Raw genomic sequence first — 17,351 nt, forward strand, 5'->3', positions numbered from 1 at the left:
AAGTCAGCCACACGCCCGCATTTAGCTGCAAGAGAAGCTGCAAGTTTGCATGCTCTGGGTTCTAAACATAGCCAACATGTTCTTCGAGCACCCAGAAAACATGATCATGCTATCACCACGGGTGAAGAGGGTGGTCTGAGTAGAAACAGCCACAAAGAGCCGCAGAAATAGACGGTTTCGTGTCGTTTCTCCCTTATTTGTCCAAAGATTCAAGTCTTAAAAAAAAAAAAAAAAGTGTGGATGTCTGTCCTCGGCCAACATTTTACTTTGCCAAGACAGGCATTAAAACCGCAATATCTACAGTTTACTATTATCAGTTACCCACATAAAGGATATTTTAACACCAAAAAGCATGAAGGACTTAATCTCAGAATCAGGAGTGATTATTGGGTGGACCTAAGTTTGGCCGAACGGAGGTGCTCAGCGTGCTGTCCTTACTTTTCTATTTCGTGTGGGCCGGGGGAAGCTTCATCAGGGTCAGCACACACGGCAGGCGAGAAGCCCGTCGGCCCTCCCTGCCGCACGCACACTCCGTTTTCGTGGTCTTCTGCTGACCCCCGAGGTGAAGATTATAAAGAAGGTTGTGCTATATACTCAGGACATGAGTTTATAGACATTCTTCTGAAAAGCACACCAATTGAAATGGAAAATTAAGAAACATGACTTTGGATATTGAAAAAGTCACAGACACGACCGGTGTATTTTTTCGAGATTCCCTTCTCCTCCGTTCGGTGGAATCGGCTCAGAGAAGCAAAAGCTTTAGAAATACTATTCTGGCTAATCTCGGGGTGCCTGGGTGGCTCAGCTGGTCATGTGTCTGACTCTTGGTTTTAGCTCAGGTCATGACCTTACGGTTCGTGGGATTGAGCCCCACGTCGGGCTCTGTGCTGTCAGCGGAGAGCCTGCTTGGGATTTTCTCTCCCTCTCTCTGCTCTTCCTCTGCTCATGTGCACTCACTCTTTCTCTTTCCCTCTCTCTCTCAAAATAAATAAACTTAGAAAAAAAGGAAGACTTAAAATCTGTATAAATATATTGGGGGCTGGGGGGGGAGGGGCAGAGAGAGAATCCCAAGCAGGCTCCACGCTGCCAGTCCAGACCCCGACGCAGGGCTTGATCCCCCGAACTGGGAGATCATGACCTGAGCTGAAATCGAGAGTCGAATGCTTAACCGACTGAGCCACCCAAGTGCCCCAGAAGACTTTTGTTTTTATGTCAAGTGTACCTCAATAAAGCCAAAATTTGTCAAAAAAGAAAAATTTGGGCTAAGTGCAAATACGTTACATACTGAAGGTTTTCACACACACGCTCCGGCAGAGGTCCGAGAGGGGTGGACCCCCAGCCCCCTTCCCAGAACGCAGCCGTCAACGGGAACCCCTCGCTCCCGGGCACCTGCTTCCCAGGCGGTGGCCGTGAACTGTCGTGGTTCTCTCTGCTTCTGGTGCGGCGGGAGGGCACGGCTGGGGTGGACGGGGCTCTCGCTGGCCCCCGCTCATCCTGTTTGCCGCCCGCCCCCTCCCTGCCCCCGGCCAACCTCCTCATCTTTGAAACCAAGGTCACCACGAAGGTGAAACAGCACACCTTTCATAGACCACAGGTGCGCAGCAAAGGCTGGACACTTGGCAGGACAATTTTTCCCCTAAATTCAGGTTACTTGACGGTTTCAGATGAAGCCATCTCAACCTATTTTAGACAATACTGCATTTTATTACAGCATAAATCGTGGGGCCAAACTGACAGTGTTTCCCTCGTGCCCAGAAATGAACTAGTAGGAAAACTAATTGCTTTTGGGGTACACTTGAGTTCCACCCCCGCCACGTTTCCCCCTTTGAACACCCAAAACTAAGCTGAGTCCGATGCCCCCATTGCTGGGCCGAATACGTTCACACGGGTCGTAAACCCAGTACAAAGGCCGTTCTAGGCCCTCCAAGAGCCAAGCGATCCTCGTTCGGGATGCGTTTCTATTGCGGAGGTATGGTCAGTTCCCTCCCGTGATATGTTTATGGCACCAGGCTCTGGGGATTCAGCGACGAGTTTAGACACTGGATGCCCTTAAGGAGCTCAGTGTGGCTCCTTGAAGAAAGGAGAGGTGTGCCAGCTTGGGGGAACGGCTCAAAGGCAGGGAGTTGTGGGTGTAGGCGATGGTCGAGGGAGCTCAGCCTGGGACAAGCGCGTGGGAGGCACAGCCAAGGGTGAGGGTGAGCCCAGAGTTGACCGTGTGGCGGGAAGCAGGAGGGGAGAGCGGGCCGTGGACCAGATGGGAGGGTGCTAAGTAATAAGTAGTAAGGAGAGCAGGAGAGAAGGCAAAGGTTGTGGTCCGGTCAGGACAGTAGCAATGGTTGGGAGATCGCAGGGTGCTGGGATCTGGTGACCCCTGGTGGGGAAGGTCCCAGGACCAAGCCTGGGCTTGGCTGCTGCACCAGGTTGACACAGGGGTGGGGGCTCGGTGATCACAAGCGATTTGACATGGGCCCCACGTGACATGACTGCGTGGCGGTCAAGCGAGGACCAAGGCGGGAATTTATCATGGACGCAATGGTCTTCTTCTTGGGAAATTAGAATGTTTTTCAACCAAATTCTTTTCCTGAATATTTGGTCCTCAAAAACACCTGCAAATACCCTCACTTCATATGCAAATTACTATTATTACAAGCGTTGAAATTAACATCAATAAAGAAATGGAGGTTTTAACTGAACTTCTTGGACCGGCTTAGAGAATATTCAGTAAGAATAGAAAAGTAACATGCTAAACCAACTGTCACACCGACCTCCGGGGTTGGCTCTTTAAGGAGGGAGCCATTATTCTATGCACAGATAAAACACTAGGTTTTATTATTTTTTAAAAGTTTGGTGGGGTAGGGGTGTCTGGGTGGCTCGGTCGGTTAAGCGTCCGACTTCGGCTCAGGTCGTGAACTTGCGGTTCGTGGGTTCGAGCCCCGCATCGGGCTCTGTGCTGATGGCTCGGAGCCTGGAGCCCGCTTCGGATTCTGTGTCTCCCTCTCTCTGCCCCTCCCCTGCTTTGTCTCTCTCTCTCTCTCTCTCAAAAATGAATAAACATTAAACAAAATTTAAAGTCTGGATGGGTACAGAAAAACACACGCACGCTAATAGGTTAAAATATGCAAATAAAATTTACTGCAACTTTTGTAGAATTCAATTTGTGCTACAAGACATGTTGCATAGGAAACTACTTCAAGCCCCTGAGGAAAAATATCCACGGTTTAAGGTGCAACTGGGTTTGTCTCTTCTTTGGGGAGAAGGTGAGAGACAATCTCTGGGAAGAAGGAGGGCGGACAGGGGAAGCAGGATTTAAGGTTATTTCCTGTGATCGTTTGGGGAACTGCGGGTCCTGCTTCTTGCAGCGTAAAAAACGTAGTTTTTCTAGGTGTTTCTTTTTTTTTTTTCCTAGCCACTTGGTCTTCAGTATCTGAGTCGATAGGTACATAAGAATGTTTCAGCCCGATAGGGATCGTAGGCTGATTACACCCAGGGATCAACATGACGTGTTTCCAAACAGCAGATTCAGAGAACGAGGTCCAGGAATCCCAAACCGCCCAGCGCGGGTGCTGACCCATTCCCAGGAATTCTCTCCGTGTGCCACATAATTCCAATTCTTCAGTCCTGCCCCTTCCTCCCTTCTGGGCTGGGCGCAACCACGGTGCGATCAGGGGCCCGACACCGCTCGCCCGCACACGGCCACGCTGATCTACAGCCTAAAGGCGGGCAGCCTCCTGCCTCTGGTTCCAGGCGGGGCACGTTTTCATTTGTAGAAAACATACATCCTGCTCGGATAATCTCTAATTGTACAAAAAAAAAAAAAAAAAAAAAGGTGTCCCTTACGCGGTTTTTTCCTGGGGGACATGGGTGCACCAGGAAGGGAGCGGGGTTCACGTCACATGGAACGGAGCGGAGTTTGGCCAGTGACGGCAGGCACGTCTGCACACACACGAGCACAGGGGTCCCTCGTGGCGAAGTCTCCTTCAGGCCCATGGAGCAGAGAGGCCTGGAGCCCTGCCGGAAGCCTTCCCCTGCCCCCAGGGTAATGGCATCTGAGAGCTGCAGGGACCACCGCATTGCACGTGGCACCGTTCTCTTGAGTGACCGCACGCAGGTGGGGGCCACAGCGAACGCCAGCTCCCAGCGGCCTGTCACCTCAAGGGCACCTGCTGGCTCGTGTAGGATTTTACTTTGCCCACTGAAGCTCACGGAAGGGTCACAAGTGCTGCCGCTGATCGTTTACTGTAACACGGGGCAAAGGTACAGAAGAGAACGGGAGTTCAGAGGGGACAGCAGGGCCCAGGACATTCCCAGAAAGGACGGGCAAGAGCTAGACTCATCTACCGAAAAACCACATTTCCTATTTGATTCACCCTTTTCACAAGGACAGAGCAAAAGAGGTCCAACACTTGAACAAGCATCTCTCTGTGCTAAGTGTTCAAATGCAAAGTGAGGCTGGGCATCGCCTTTAAATACATATATACATCTGTAACATAATTTAAAAAGGTCTCTCTAGAACATAAAAACCTCAACAGCATCCGCCCCTATGAAGGTGTTTTGTTTTGTTTTGTTTTTTAAACTTTTCTGGTCCATTAAAAAAATTAGATACCACCTGTCTCATAGGCCTCCCCCCGTCCTAAAAAAAAAAAAAAAAAAAAAAAAAAAAGTGATTTTAAATTTAAATTTATACCTAACAAATAGAAAGCTATTTTGGTTGGCGACGACCCGTGGTAGAAGTTCCCTTCGGCACCCCCTCTCCCGCCTCAACGGAGGAGGACGGCGGAGCATTGTCTGTGCTTGGTCCTCGGGTGCGGGTCCAGCCGAGAGGGACCCTGGATGTGTCCGGGCAGCCGGCCCCTCCTGCCTCCCCCGCTCCAGGTGACTGCACGGGCATCTGGGACAGACGGGGGGCGGGGGGGGGGGTGCACGCCCCAGAGCAGCAGTGGACGGGAGGGAACCCGCTCAAATGACAAAGTCGTCATGGTCCACAGGACTGAAGGCCGCTGCCCTCAGGATGTCCAGGGAGTTCACCAGGATCAGAGTCCCCGTGAGGTGTTTCCAGCGCTTGGTGATGGGGTTTTTCATTTTGTCCAGGCCTATGTGCAGCTCCTGGATGACGTCCCGGTAGCTGTCCCCGATCTGGTGGCTCCACGTCAATAAAAAGTCATAGGCGGGTTTCCACATGGCCTGGGTGGCGGCGTCCAAAATAAAAGGAGGGAGGGGGAAGAAAAGGTTAGGGGACAGCAAAGAGATTTGATCCTATTGATTCGATCCTCTTACCCGCAGCTCCTGGGCTCATTACTTATGCTTTTCTTTTGAGAGTGAGAAGCCCAGAGAAGCAGGGGGGACGGACTCTGCCTGGGACCAGCACACTGAGGGAGGAACGTGTTTCGTGGGAGAGCCGGTAAGTGGCAAATCGTGTCTGGGCCAACAGGAAGGATTTCTCTCCTTACAACCCCTGTGGCATTTTCCGTGTGGGCCATTTCTTTAGAAACTCGCTGCGTTAATAAAGGACGCCCTTATTCTTGGGGACTTCCTGCTTCCCGGGTCTCCCGGGCCTGAGCCATCTTTCCGGAAGCTTAAAGCGAACAAGGGAGGATACAAAGGACCTCTGAGCAGGAACCCCACCAGCTGTGGCCGAAGGTACACAACATACCTGGTACCCATCCAACACAGACCCGGACGGAGACCGACCACAAGCGGCCACAAAGGGCTCCGTTCACACGGGAGGTAAAGTTTCTCCGTCCGACGGAAGGTAATTTAAGATCAGGATCTGCAGGGGCGGGCATTTCTGCTCAGGCCGCTCTGACTTCCCTCCTCTGGGCACAGCGACCCTGACACGGTCAGAACCAACTGTCCCGGGAGGGATGGGGCCTGCCCCACGCAGGGAGAGCCCGCCACGTGCTTTCCCGCATTAACTCGCTTATCCCCACGAACGCACTGTCGGGTGGATGTCGCCGTGACTGTGTCTCACAGCCCACGCTCACCTCGCTGTCCACGACCCCGTTCCTGTCCCGGTGGGGAGACTCGTAGGCGTCCATCTGTTGCTTGGACACCTTGGCGAGCTTCTCGGCCAGCTCCCTCCAGCGCTGGGCCACCTCCACCGCCGTGGTCAGGAGCACAAAGTCCTGGATGAGTCTGACCACCAGGCCCTGGCAGTCCATTTTCAGTAAGGCCTGAGGACAAAGGAGCAGAGCACCGGGCAGGTCAGAGGGCTGGCTCTGGTCTCAGGCAGAGCTCCACGCGGAGGCGGTGCACTCTTTCCCCCGAAAAATTTTAAGCCTAGTAAGTGCCCCCCGAACTCCAGCGTGGCTGCGGCACGGGACGGAGCGAGAGCAATGGCTTGCGGGGTGGCCTGGGCTTGACTGTGCTCTCCCACCAAGTTCACGGGCAGCCGGAACCTCACAATGACTGCGTTTCGAAACAGCGGCTTTGCAGACGTGAATTAGTTAAAACCAGGTCACGGTAGACGAGGGCCGCCCCTCAGCCAGTGACTGGTTGTCTCTATCAGGAGAGAGAGACATGTCCACGTCGAAAGGACAGAGGCAGAGACGGGGGAGAGGCGGCCGCAGGCAGCGAGCGCCAAGGATTGCTGTCAGAGCAACCAGAGGCGGCCCCTCCCTCGCAGCTCCTGGAGGACCCAGGCCCTCGAACACCTCCAGCGCTGAGAGAGAATAGGCTTTTGTTGTCCCAGGCCACCCGGTCTGTGGTACTTTGTCTCAGTGGCCCCAGGATGCTGACTCCCGGTGGGAGGGCAGGGGAGCGCAGCTGGCCCCGTTTCTGCACCCTCGGGACGGCTGCAGAGGGCGATGCTTCGGGGAGACAGAACACACACCCGGGGCTTAGGGGACCGGACCTAGAGCCGGGCTGACGTTAGGTGCCGCGGGCCTCGGCCGGATGCAGAGCTCCGCAGGCAGAGGGCTCAGATTGGGGCCCGCAGCTCACCCGGACATCTGGGCTCTCGGGTTTGGGGGGCAAAGTGAAGGCCTGGTGTGGAGGAAAAGGAGAACGGGGAGGCCGGAGGCTGAACCCAAGGAAGCACCATCAGAATACTTTCTGGAACCGATAGGACTGCTCCCTTGCCTAAGCTGCAGGAACTTTCTAGTGTGTTTTCAGGACAGGAGTCTGGAGGGACTCAGGAGGGCAAGGAATGCCCGCCACCCTGGGCGGGAAGGAGGCAATGCGACAGAGGCGGGCCCTGGACCAGCTGGTGGCCACCGGGGACTTGCTTCCCCATCTAGGAAAGGGGCTGGATCAGGCCGGCTTCCAACACGGTGTGTTCTGTGCGACCCCGGGCTGGGGTCTTAAAGAAAATCACAGCAGCCGGCGCAAACCAGCAGGCCCACGCGTCTGCACACGGGGAGATGCAGAAGTCCGGCCACCCACGTTTCGTGACGGCTGCAGGGTGCACGCGGGCCTGGCACCATCCACGAGGCCTCTGCCGCCCAGCACCCTCTCGGACTATACCCCGACAGTGGGAAAAGTGGGAGCACCCTGGAGATGGTTCCTTAGGCGAGCACGGGGTTGGGGAGGCTAGAGGCAGAAAGGCACCTGGTGTTCGTCCTGTCCCTCCACGCTCCATGGAGCACCTGCTGTGGACACTTCCAGACTCCGAAGAGCACGTCAAGAACAACAAAGGAAGCAGCCCCTTCCCGACTGAGACGAACACGTGGCTCGTTTGAGAACTCTGTCCGTATTTTGTGAGGATGACAGGTGGCCTTGGATGAGTGCGGCTATGGTCTGCCGGGTCGCTAACTTTAAAGGGCGCAGCTAGGGGTGCCTGGGCGGCTCAGTCGGTTGAGCGTCTGACTTCAGCTCAGGTCATGATCTCGCGGTCCGTGAGTTCGAGCCCCGCGTCGGGCTCTGTGCTGACAGCTCGGGGCCTGGAGCCTGCTTCGGATTCTGTGTCTCATTCTCCCTCTGCCCTTCCCCCGCTCACACTCCGTCTCTCTCTCTCTCTCTCTCTCTCTCCCCCCAAAATAAGTAAACATTAAAAATTTTTTTTAAATAAACAACAAAAAAATAAAGGGCGCAGCTAATCGAGACAGAGAACCCTCACCTCGATGTCTGGGAGTTTAACAGTACGGACGATTCGTGACTTTTTTTTTTTGGCAATTTCCTGAATGCCCCCAGCAGGTCAAGCTCTGCAATTTTTTTTTAAAGTTTATTTATTTATTTTGAGAGAGAGAGAGAGAGAGAGAACGTGAGCGTTGGAGGGGCAGAGAGAGAGGGAGAGAGAGAATCATAATCAGGCTCCGCACTGACATGGGGCTCGAACTCACAGACCGCGAGAGCATGACCTGAACCAAAACCGAGAGTTGGACGGTCAGCTGACTGAGTCACCCAGGCGCCCCAAGCTCTGCAACTGAAAACAGGGGTGATGGGTCAATGTGGTGCTGTCCCGGGTCCCAAAGCTGCAACTGGCTGCACCTGTGGTTAGCCAGAAGGCAGCTTGAGGACCCGTGGTCCTTTTCCGGTTTGTTTTGTTTCGCAGTAGACCACTACTAGTGAGTTACTGTGAGCCAGGCACGGGCTCATCCGCTCCTCAGAAGCCCCGTGAAGGAGGGGCTGAGCTCACCCCATTTTGCAGATGAAGCCGAGACAGTGACGGAGAGGCCCCCACCCCGACTGAGCGTCAGAGCCGGACCCGCCTGCCTGTCCTCTGCTCCGATCCAGACACCCGGAGACGCCAGGTGGCCTGTCCGGGGTCCCACCGCTCGGGGTGACAGAGGTGGAGGCAGGGTCACATTTCGTGGCGCTCAGGCCAACGAACGGCCTCCACGGTTCTGCGGACACTTGCTACTCGACGTCAGGAACGGAACCCGATAAAACACGGGTCTGGATTGCGCCTCGTTTCAACTACTTATGTATTTCAGAAAATGGGCTATTCACAGAGCTGGACGGTCGGCCCCCCAGTGTCCCCACTCAGCTTCCACTCACAAAGCAAGCGTGTGTCTGTGCACTCACTCAGCCGCCCGGCTCTGGAGGCGACCTCATTTTCCAGGTAATAGAACGTGTCAGAGTTGCGCCTCTGTCCCCAGGGGCGCTGGGCAAGGACGGGGGCTCTATCCCGTGGAGCGCGGGGAGCACAGGGACGGAGGTGCCTTCCTTTACCAACTTCAGCTCCGGTGACACAACTTTGATCGAGCCACACCAGCTTCAAGCGTCACAAAACTGCCACACCACCACCAAGGGGCAGTTCAGACACTTTTTTAAGGGCACATTTCGGGTGCCACCAGAGCTGGGTAGTAGAGAGCTTCACCATAGGAGGCTGTGACACCTTTCCCTATAGCTTCCTCCTCAATTTTCACACACACACGCGCGCGCGCGCGCGCACACACACACACACACGTCATCCCAGAAAACCCCATTCAAAACGATGCTGATTCCGGCTGCAATCTCAGAGTGAACTCGAATTTCAGCCAGGTGGCCAAACCTGGTGGACAGAGGGCCACACGTGGCTCTGCGGGCCACGCGGTCTCTGCCACAGCCACCGGTGTGGAGGGAAAGCAGCAGAAACGTGTAGGAACCGCCGGGCACAGCTCGGTCCAGCGCGACTTCCTTCACAGGAGCCGGTGTGCCAAGCGCTGTTCTGGGAGACACTCTTAGAAACACATAATGAAGTGTCATTTTGGTTTTGCTGTGTGCGAATCCCGCGCGTGCTTCTATTCCCGAGATGTGCAGACACCAGAAGGGCCGCACTCCCCCATGAGCGGCGGGCAGGGGAGCCCCTGCTTTGGGGGCACAGGAGGCCCGGGAACCTGCCTGAACGCACACTGGTTTGCTACCTGCCTCCTGTTTGGGGCGATAAGGAGGCTTTTCTGCAGATTCGCAGAGAATCGCTGCACGCCATCCCGTCCAGCCCCCGTCTGCCCCCACCTCGCGATGTTCCCCGTGATTTCCATCAGCGTCCAAGGCTCTGGGGGTTTACCCCACCCCACCTCACTCCTGGAAACAGCCGCCCCTCCCTCGATTTGCACCCTAGAGTAAGTTTTTCTTCTCAGAGAACCTTCTCCAAAGAGCCCGCACCCGGACTCAAACGACCCCAGCCATAGCCGCCACCAGTGACCCCCGGCCACCCTGGCGGCTCCAGCAACGAGCTCTGAGCGCTGGCCTCGGTCCCTCCAGGGAGGCCTGCCCCTGTCCCCGACGGCCCTTCCCTCCCCGCCATGAGGACGGACCCTGTGTCTTGTTTGCGAGGGATTCCCGGACACGAGACATAACTTCTCCTATCGGAAGCATGTCGCGGAACGAAAACCTCGGGGTTCCGTGTGCCACCCTCCACGCACACACTCGGCCCCCCAGATCTACTCAGGGCCACCACTTGAGCCAAGCCCTCTCCTTCAGTGTCGTCACAGTTCCTGGTACAAACACACTCAGATACGTGTTTTGCACAAAGTGGACCAGAAGCAGCGGTAGAGAACCTCAACGTGCCGACGGCAAAGAGCCGGCCTTGGTTTGTCCCCCCAGAGAGCAAGAATCCTGACACGGAGCCCAAGGTCGATGAAAGTGAGGAGGGGTACGCACCGTGCGGTCGGCCACCACGGTAACAGCACCTGCCACTCACAGCTGTGCCCCCCCCACCCCCAGTGACGCTCGCGACGTCGCCGACGGATGGCTTCTCGAGCTCGGGAAGGGCCCACGGCTTAGTGTCCTGGAACATCTGTGGACAGGCGTGCAGAGCCCCTGGGACATCTCAGTGTGGACAAGCGTGCAGAGCCCCTGGGACATCTCAGTGTGGACAGGCGTGCAGAGACACACGGACAAGGAGGCACCAGCACCCGGCCCTTCCGCAGACCCGGGAAGCAGCAGGCACGCGCCCAGGGCTGCCCGCACGCTCTCCACTGGGCACCGCGGGGCAGGGGACAGCCCCTCGGCCAACCCCACGGAATTTATAAACAGCCGCAGCGTCTACGCCCCAAACCGCTCAAAGAGGTTAACGACGGGCGATGGGGCCGGGGACCCCTCCGCCTTCTGCTTCTGTCCTTCACGCGTGTAAAATTTCGGTGCAAAAAAGAAACACAGGCTGTGTTTACAGACAAACAAAAATCAGTGAGGACTGTTTTCATTCAGGAAAAAACAACACCTGGGGTGAGTCAAGGAAGTTATGCAAACTCAAAGACCCCCCCCACGGTCTGAAGGTCGACACTGATGTGCAGGAAGACAGAGCCTGTCACCAGCGACGCAGTGAGAGAGTGACGGCAGGCCCTGGGACCCACCAGCCACCCGACGGCTACCCGCCAGAGGAGGAGGGAGAACGCGCCCTGCGGCTGTGGACGGCCAGGTGTGAAAACCAGACGGAGGGGGCGTGGCCCGGGGAATCCGTGTCAGAATTACTCATTTGTTTCCTTCACACAAATCTACCTGGAGAGGAGTACGAAAATTAGGTCCCCCAGCCCCAGGCGTCCTGATCATCGGAAGGAAGGACACTCAGGGTTGGGGCTCTCCACCGACCGCTGCCTCTGGGTGGCTCGGAGACTGGGAGACGTGGCAAGGAGCAGCGACGCACCTGGAATCCAAGGCCCAGGGACACATCTGGATTCAGCCTGACTCCCCATCCTCTATCACCCCAGCCTCTGATCGGACCCCATCTATGTATGCCCTCGCGCACCCCGGTCCTTGCCCGCGCGGTACCCCCAACCTGACAGCCCCTCCCTCATCAGGTGCTTCCTGCCCGAATCAGGATCCACCCTGCCCCAACCCTGTTCGCCGTTCCCTGATCCGCCGGGGGGCCCTTCTCTTCAGGGCTCGAGACAAGTAAGTCCTGCGCTGTGACTCTTCACTCCGTGCCTTCTTCAAGTCAAAGACCCGTGTTCTTGGGAAGCCCAGCACCCAGCATCGCCCCTAAGCACACAGGAGGCGGCCAAGACACGCTTCGTGAATATTGAGTACAAACGCTCTGTGGTGGCTCTTTCATTCTGGGCCCCAGGGGCTCTGTCCACCCGGCCTACCCTCCTCGGTCAGTGCCAGTCGCGCCCCTTCCCGACAGCAGCCCGGCAGTGCCCCTCACCACCACGTTCAATAAGGTCCGGGGTGGGCCGTCGACGGGCCGGCCATCCTCTGTCACGGGCCGTCCCGGTTTCTCCTGCAGAGCTCGGTGAGCCGGGGACAGACGGGGCATTCTCTGACGGTGGTCACGCCCCGCGTGGGTGAGAAAGGGCAGACGGAGGCAGGCGCACCAAGGAGCCCACGTGGTTGTGCAAGACGGCCCTCGGAGGAGCTCTGATATCGAAAACCCGCACTGAAGCAACAGCAAGGACACGGAATCAAAGAAGTGGGGCCAGGGCGCGGGCTGGCCGTGTGGGCGGCGCCCCTTCAGGTTCTCAGCCCGGGGCGGGGTCTGCGCTCATTCACTCGTGCATTTCCTCAAGTAGCAGACTGTGTCCTGGGGGCCAGGGTCCTTTCGATCGCGGCGTTTATGTCCGATGCGGACAATAAGAAGAAACCGGAACACGAGTAAACGAGGCCACTGTGGATGGGAGAAAGCCCAGTGAAGCCCAGGGTCTGGGGCGACGAAGTACAGTGACCCAGGGCCCCGGGTCGCTTCGCGGGAAAGGTCTGCCAGCACGGCCTCCGGGCTGGTTCCCCAGGGACGTGACGGCCTTCCACGTGACGTTGTGGGCAGAGCTCCAGGCCTGAGGCAGGGCCCGGACCCCACTCGACGGTGGGCAGGACGGAACCGCCCGGTTCTCATTTCGTTCCGGGCTCCTTCCCATCTCCCCGCAAACCTACCGTCTCAAACCTCCCCCCTTTCCAATTCGTTTACTCGGTTTCCAGACCACGGACGCATAACCGAACAGAAAACCATCTTCAGAATGCAAGGGGGTGGGACACGACTTGGCGGCCGGGGTGGGTCGTGGCGGCCGCGCGGTGACAGCCAGGGGGCCGGCTCACCCGAGGCCGAGACTGCAGAATACCGCTGCTCAGTGATGCGAGTGGCGGGAGAAAGGAATCCCGGTTTTCAGGACTCCTCTGCGTGCTGGGACAAAGCAGCCTGGGGTTTCTGGAGGTTTGGCCCACGTTCAGACCCGCCCGCTCTCAAGATGGTGACGGATTCAGCCCAGGGCCCGGGCGAGGGAAACCCGCAAGCCTCCGAGCAGACCCTGCTGTGCCAGCCTTCCCACCCAGGGGCGCAAGAGACCCCCCCATCGCTCCCACAAACGAACCCAGGGACGGCCCCCCGAAAACCTGTGCTGTCAGAGAAGTCCCCCAAGCGGGGCAGAAAGAGCTTCGCTTAAGTCTGAAAAGGCCTGACATGAAGGACCGGGATGAACAAGCCGCCTCCTCGGTCTTTATTTTTCCACAGCTGGGAAGGGCCGCTCTCGCTGTGTTGTTTTTCACCTCCGCCCACTCGGGGGGGGGGGGGGGGGAGGTGTTTTCTAGGCGGCAATGAAGGAACAATCAACACTGTTCATGTGCCATGAGAGCACCCGATTCTAGAACCCGTGGCGAATCCCAGCCTGAGGCCCCGCGAGAGAGGGACACACGCCCCTGCCCGGTGCTCGAGGTCCGTGGAGGGGAGAGGGCCTCGAGGGCTCAACGCAGCTCCGGGGAGGATTCCAGGCTGGGCCAGCGAGGGGGCAGATGCCCTGAAGGGAGAGATGTCCCACTGCTGTGACGGCCATGCCCAGGGCCCATGTGCCGTCCGCCGTCCCCCTGCTGCCTCGGGCCCTCCCCAGCCACGACCATCCCTCGTCCTCCCCGCGGAAGCTGCCACCACCAGCGCCCCCAGCCTCCGGGCTGCCAAGATCGACACCTTCGGTTCCCATCCCTTCTTCTGGACGAGGTTTGGCTCTCACTGTGCGGCACGCGCCTGGCATTTTACATTCCTGGGGGCGCCGTCAGGCTGCAACGCCCGCTCCCCGCCGCGGTGGCTGTGCCCCGCGGACTGGGTATCTCCGGCTCCCGAGAGCCGTGTGCGCCACGGACGGACCTCGGCACACACACCCGGCTCGGCCGTTCCCAGAGGCGCTCACACAGCATGGCAGGTGCCGGGTCGGGCGGCAGAAATCCTAGGGCCGCTGAGACTCACTTCGTACACAAGTCAGGAGGCGAGAAGGCTGTGTGGAGCCTGACGGAGCAAGGAAGGAACACCAAGAGGCTTCCAGTGGAAAATCACAAGGGTTTCCAGAGGAACAGGCCCGGGGATGTGTCCTACTGGGAAGATGGGGTGGCGGGGGGGAGGTGAACGAAGCAGGCTCTCCCCATCGAGAGGACGTCCCCCACAGAAACGAGGCGGACGCCAAGAGAAGGACGTTTGAGTTCCTCCAAGTCAGCTTCTCCAAGACAGGCCACCGGGAGCAGATGAACTGTTGAGAGCAGGTGGGGAACCCGGGCCGGGGAGGCCGTGTTCGCTCAGCAGTGCAGCGAATGCTTTCCCCCCTCACCCGGCGGCCCGGGTGTATCCTGTAGTGTGACACCAACCCCCCCCCCCATCCTCTTCTCAGATCGCAGTTCCCAGAGGCCCTCCTCAATCCCTACTCACACACACACACACACACACACACACACACACACACGAGGCAGAGAAAGATGCCTCGATCAAGTTAGACTTCGGGGCGGCACAGATCCTGCGGGGAACCTGATGAAACCTGCACCTTCTCCCAAGAGATCGGAGCAGAGGGGGCTGGAGCGCGAGCCTCCCTGCGCCCCCACACCCACCGGGCACCCGGGAGACCCGCCTGAGGCCTCCAAGGAGCTCGCGAGCCCAGCGGGAAGCCGCCTGAACGGGGCTCTCCACGCTGGACCCTGAGCCGTCTGGGGGTCCCTACACAAACGCCCATCTCCAGGTGCGCGTGCGTGTATTTCGGGGAGCGGAGGTGAGCCCAGATGCCGGTCCGGCGATTCACCGAATCCACGCCCGGGTGTGCGGGGCGGGGGCGGGGCGGGGGGAAAGGCGGCAAGACTGGACTTGGCCCCCCTCCAGCCCCTGCCGGGCACTTACCATCATGAGCTCCTTCTGGAAGGACTTTCGCTCTTTGTTCTCCGTGTTGTTACAATCCTCCTTGAGCTTTTCCAGAACGGACGCCACCCGCTCGGGCTCACTGTCCAGCTCGGCCCGGCAGAAAAAGGTGAGCGGCAGGTTGCCGTAGCCCAAGGCATCGGCGAAGGAGCGCCAGCTGCTGACGTTCTCCATGAGCAAGGTCCTGACCGAGGCGTAGATGTAGGTGAGGAACTTACAGGGTCGCAGGATCTGCTCCAGCAGCACCGAGGTGCTCAGCTCGGGCCCCGAGAGGAGGCTCGGCCTGGCCCTGCCCACCACCAGCACGTTCTTGGCGTGCACGAGGCCGACCTTGCCCTGGTGGTAGCCGATGTACCACTCCTTGGTCCACAGCTGCCCCTTCAGCCGGATCTTCTCCTCGCTGAGCAGCGCGACGCTGTCCCCCTTCTTGTACTCCAGCAGGTAGTGGTTCTTGCTCTGCCGCACCACGGTCTTGAGTAGCTTGCCGAACTTGAGGCTGGACACCGGGCGGTCCTGAAAAGTCGGGTATTTGGTGGTGGCAGCAAACGGGGACAGGATGATTTTCCCGACCTCGTTCTTCTTGAGAAACCGCCTTTGCCCGGAGGGCTTGATGGCACTTTTGGGGGGCGGCTGGGGAGTCTGCACGCAAAACTGCGTCAGGATGGCCTCCTGGTCGCCCTTCACCTGAACCCGCAGGGTGAAGTCGGACAGCTCGCCGGGGTTCTGGCAGGTGATGGGGAAGATGAGGCGGCTCACCTTGCCCAGCTTCATCTGGAACCCCCTCACCACCTTGGCCTGCTCGCTGGCCTTGACCTCGTAGTTGGTCATGTTGGAAAACATGCAGACGTGGAGATCCTGGGGCCTGGACAAGACGAACTGGTGCTTACCCCAGAGCTGCAGGGCCACGGGGGCAGGGCTGGGGGCCTGGCGGGTGACCTCGCTGACCAGCAGCGTCTTCGGGGCACAGTCGTGCCCAAAAATGGTCACCACGGTCTTGAAGGATGGGTGAATGTGTTTGGGCCCATAGAGGCCCACGGTGACCTTCTTGTGGATGAAGTCCCACACCGTGGAAGGGTAGAGGATGTTGGGGCCGTGGGCCACAACGGCCAGGTACATACAGGGCTCTAGGTTGTCCAGCTGCACCTGGACCGTGTCCCCATAGCTGTAGGTGAGTGGGATGGGGACATAGGGCCCTTCCTTCAAGTCACTCCTCAGGCACTGGAGACCCACCGTGCTTTTGCTAAAGATGTCGTTTTTCACCTCGGCCGACACTTTCATCTCCACGATGATGAAGGTTTTCACCTCCAGGGTGCTCACCTTCACCTCCAGCACCGGGCTGACGCTGCTGCACCTGTCGCTGTTGAGCTCCAACGGGGGGTCCAGCAGGGCTTTCATGGAGATCTGCTGCGTCTCCCCTGGGGCCACGTGGCCCTCGGGCACGTGGATGCTGATGCCGCTGTCGGGCAGCTGCACGGCGCCCCCGGAGCTGTCCAGCTTGCACGCGATGCTCGTCTCCACCGCCTGGGTCTGGCCCCACCCGGGGCTCTGGCCCAGCAGGTCCAGATCGTGGCAAGACCGGGCCAGCTTCCGGTGGCTCAGCCAGGCGGCACGGAAGTCCTCCCGGCTCTGGAACTGCTCCGGGGCCGGGGATTTCAGGCCCGTGAAGAAGCCCGAGGAGTCGGGGGCGTCGGACTTGGCCTGGAGGACGGAGAGCTCCGACAGGCTGTAGGAGCGCTTGCTTCTGAAGAAGGGGTTGTCCCGCTTGCCCGGCGCCTCGGCCTGGAGGCGGCCTGCGGCCGGCAGCTCGTCAAAGATGTTGCCGACGCTGTTGGTGGTCGCGGAGCTGGATTCGGTGAACGAAGACGTGCCCGTATCAAAAAGGAGCAAATCCACGGTGCTTCTGGGGGTCAGCTCGTCCAAGCTGGGCATCGCCGGCGCGTTCCCGTTCAGAAACGGGTTTGTCTGGGCCCCGTTCCAGAAGGGGTTATTGCTGTAGGTCTTGCTCGGTCCCTTGTCCTCTGTCCACCCCCCGAGCAGGTCTAACTCCTTGGCCACCTCGTCTGGGCTGTCTGGAAGATGATCGATCACCCCGCTGTCGCTCAGGGTGGAGTCCCGGTAGTTCAAGGGCTGCACGTAGGAGGACGGGATGTAGCCCATCTCCGTGGTGCTGTGGGCGTACCACCACTCCCCGCCGGACGCGTCCAGGACGTAGAGGTGGTCGCCCTTGGAGAACTTGAGGGTGGTGAAGTTGGCCGGGTGGTAGTCCTTGATTGCGATCACTTCCTTTGCATTCCCGAACGGTGTGGGATTGTCTACGAGCAAGGCACTGGGGGAAGGCACTGCATAAAACACAAAGAAACAGGGGGTGAGGGCGAGGCCCACGGGCGCCGCGGAG

The 17,351-nt window shown here is 58.4% G+C and overlaps 1 protein-coding gene across 1 annotated transcript in view; it reads right to left on the reverse strand.

Moving 5' to 3' along the window:
• Nucleotides 1-3,109: 3,109 nt before the first annotated feature.
• The window catches only part of SH3BP4 (SH3 domain binding protein 4), a 49,107-nt gene continuing 34,865 nt past the window's right edge, over nucleotides 3,110-17,351 (reverse strand). Inside the window, exons 3-5 of the mRNA XM_047085811.1 lie at nucleotides 14,939-17,295; nucleotides 5,982-6,170; nucleotides 3,110-5,181 (exon numbers count right to left, since the gene is read on the reverse strand). Coding sequence (XP_046941767.1) covers nucleotides 4,957-5,181; nucleotides 5,982-6,170; nucleotides 14,939-17,295 — 2,771 coding nt within the window. The 3' untranslated portion in view covers nucleotides 3,110-4,956. The remainder of the gene's footprint in view (nucleotides 5,182-5,981; nucleotides 6,171-14,938; nucleotides 17,296-17,351) is intronic.

Source organism: Lynx rufus, unplaced genomic scaffold (genome assembly GCF_022079265.1).
Source record: "Lynx rufus isolate CCGP_SWC_20201006 ecotype Redwood Valley unplaced genomic scaffold, mLynRuf1.p SCAF_2, whole genome shotgun sequence".
In the NCBI taxonomy this organism is placed as follows: Eukaryota; Metazoa; Chordata; class Mammalia; order Carnivora; family Felidae; genus Lynx; species Lynx rufus.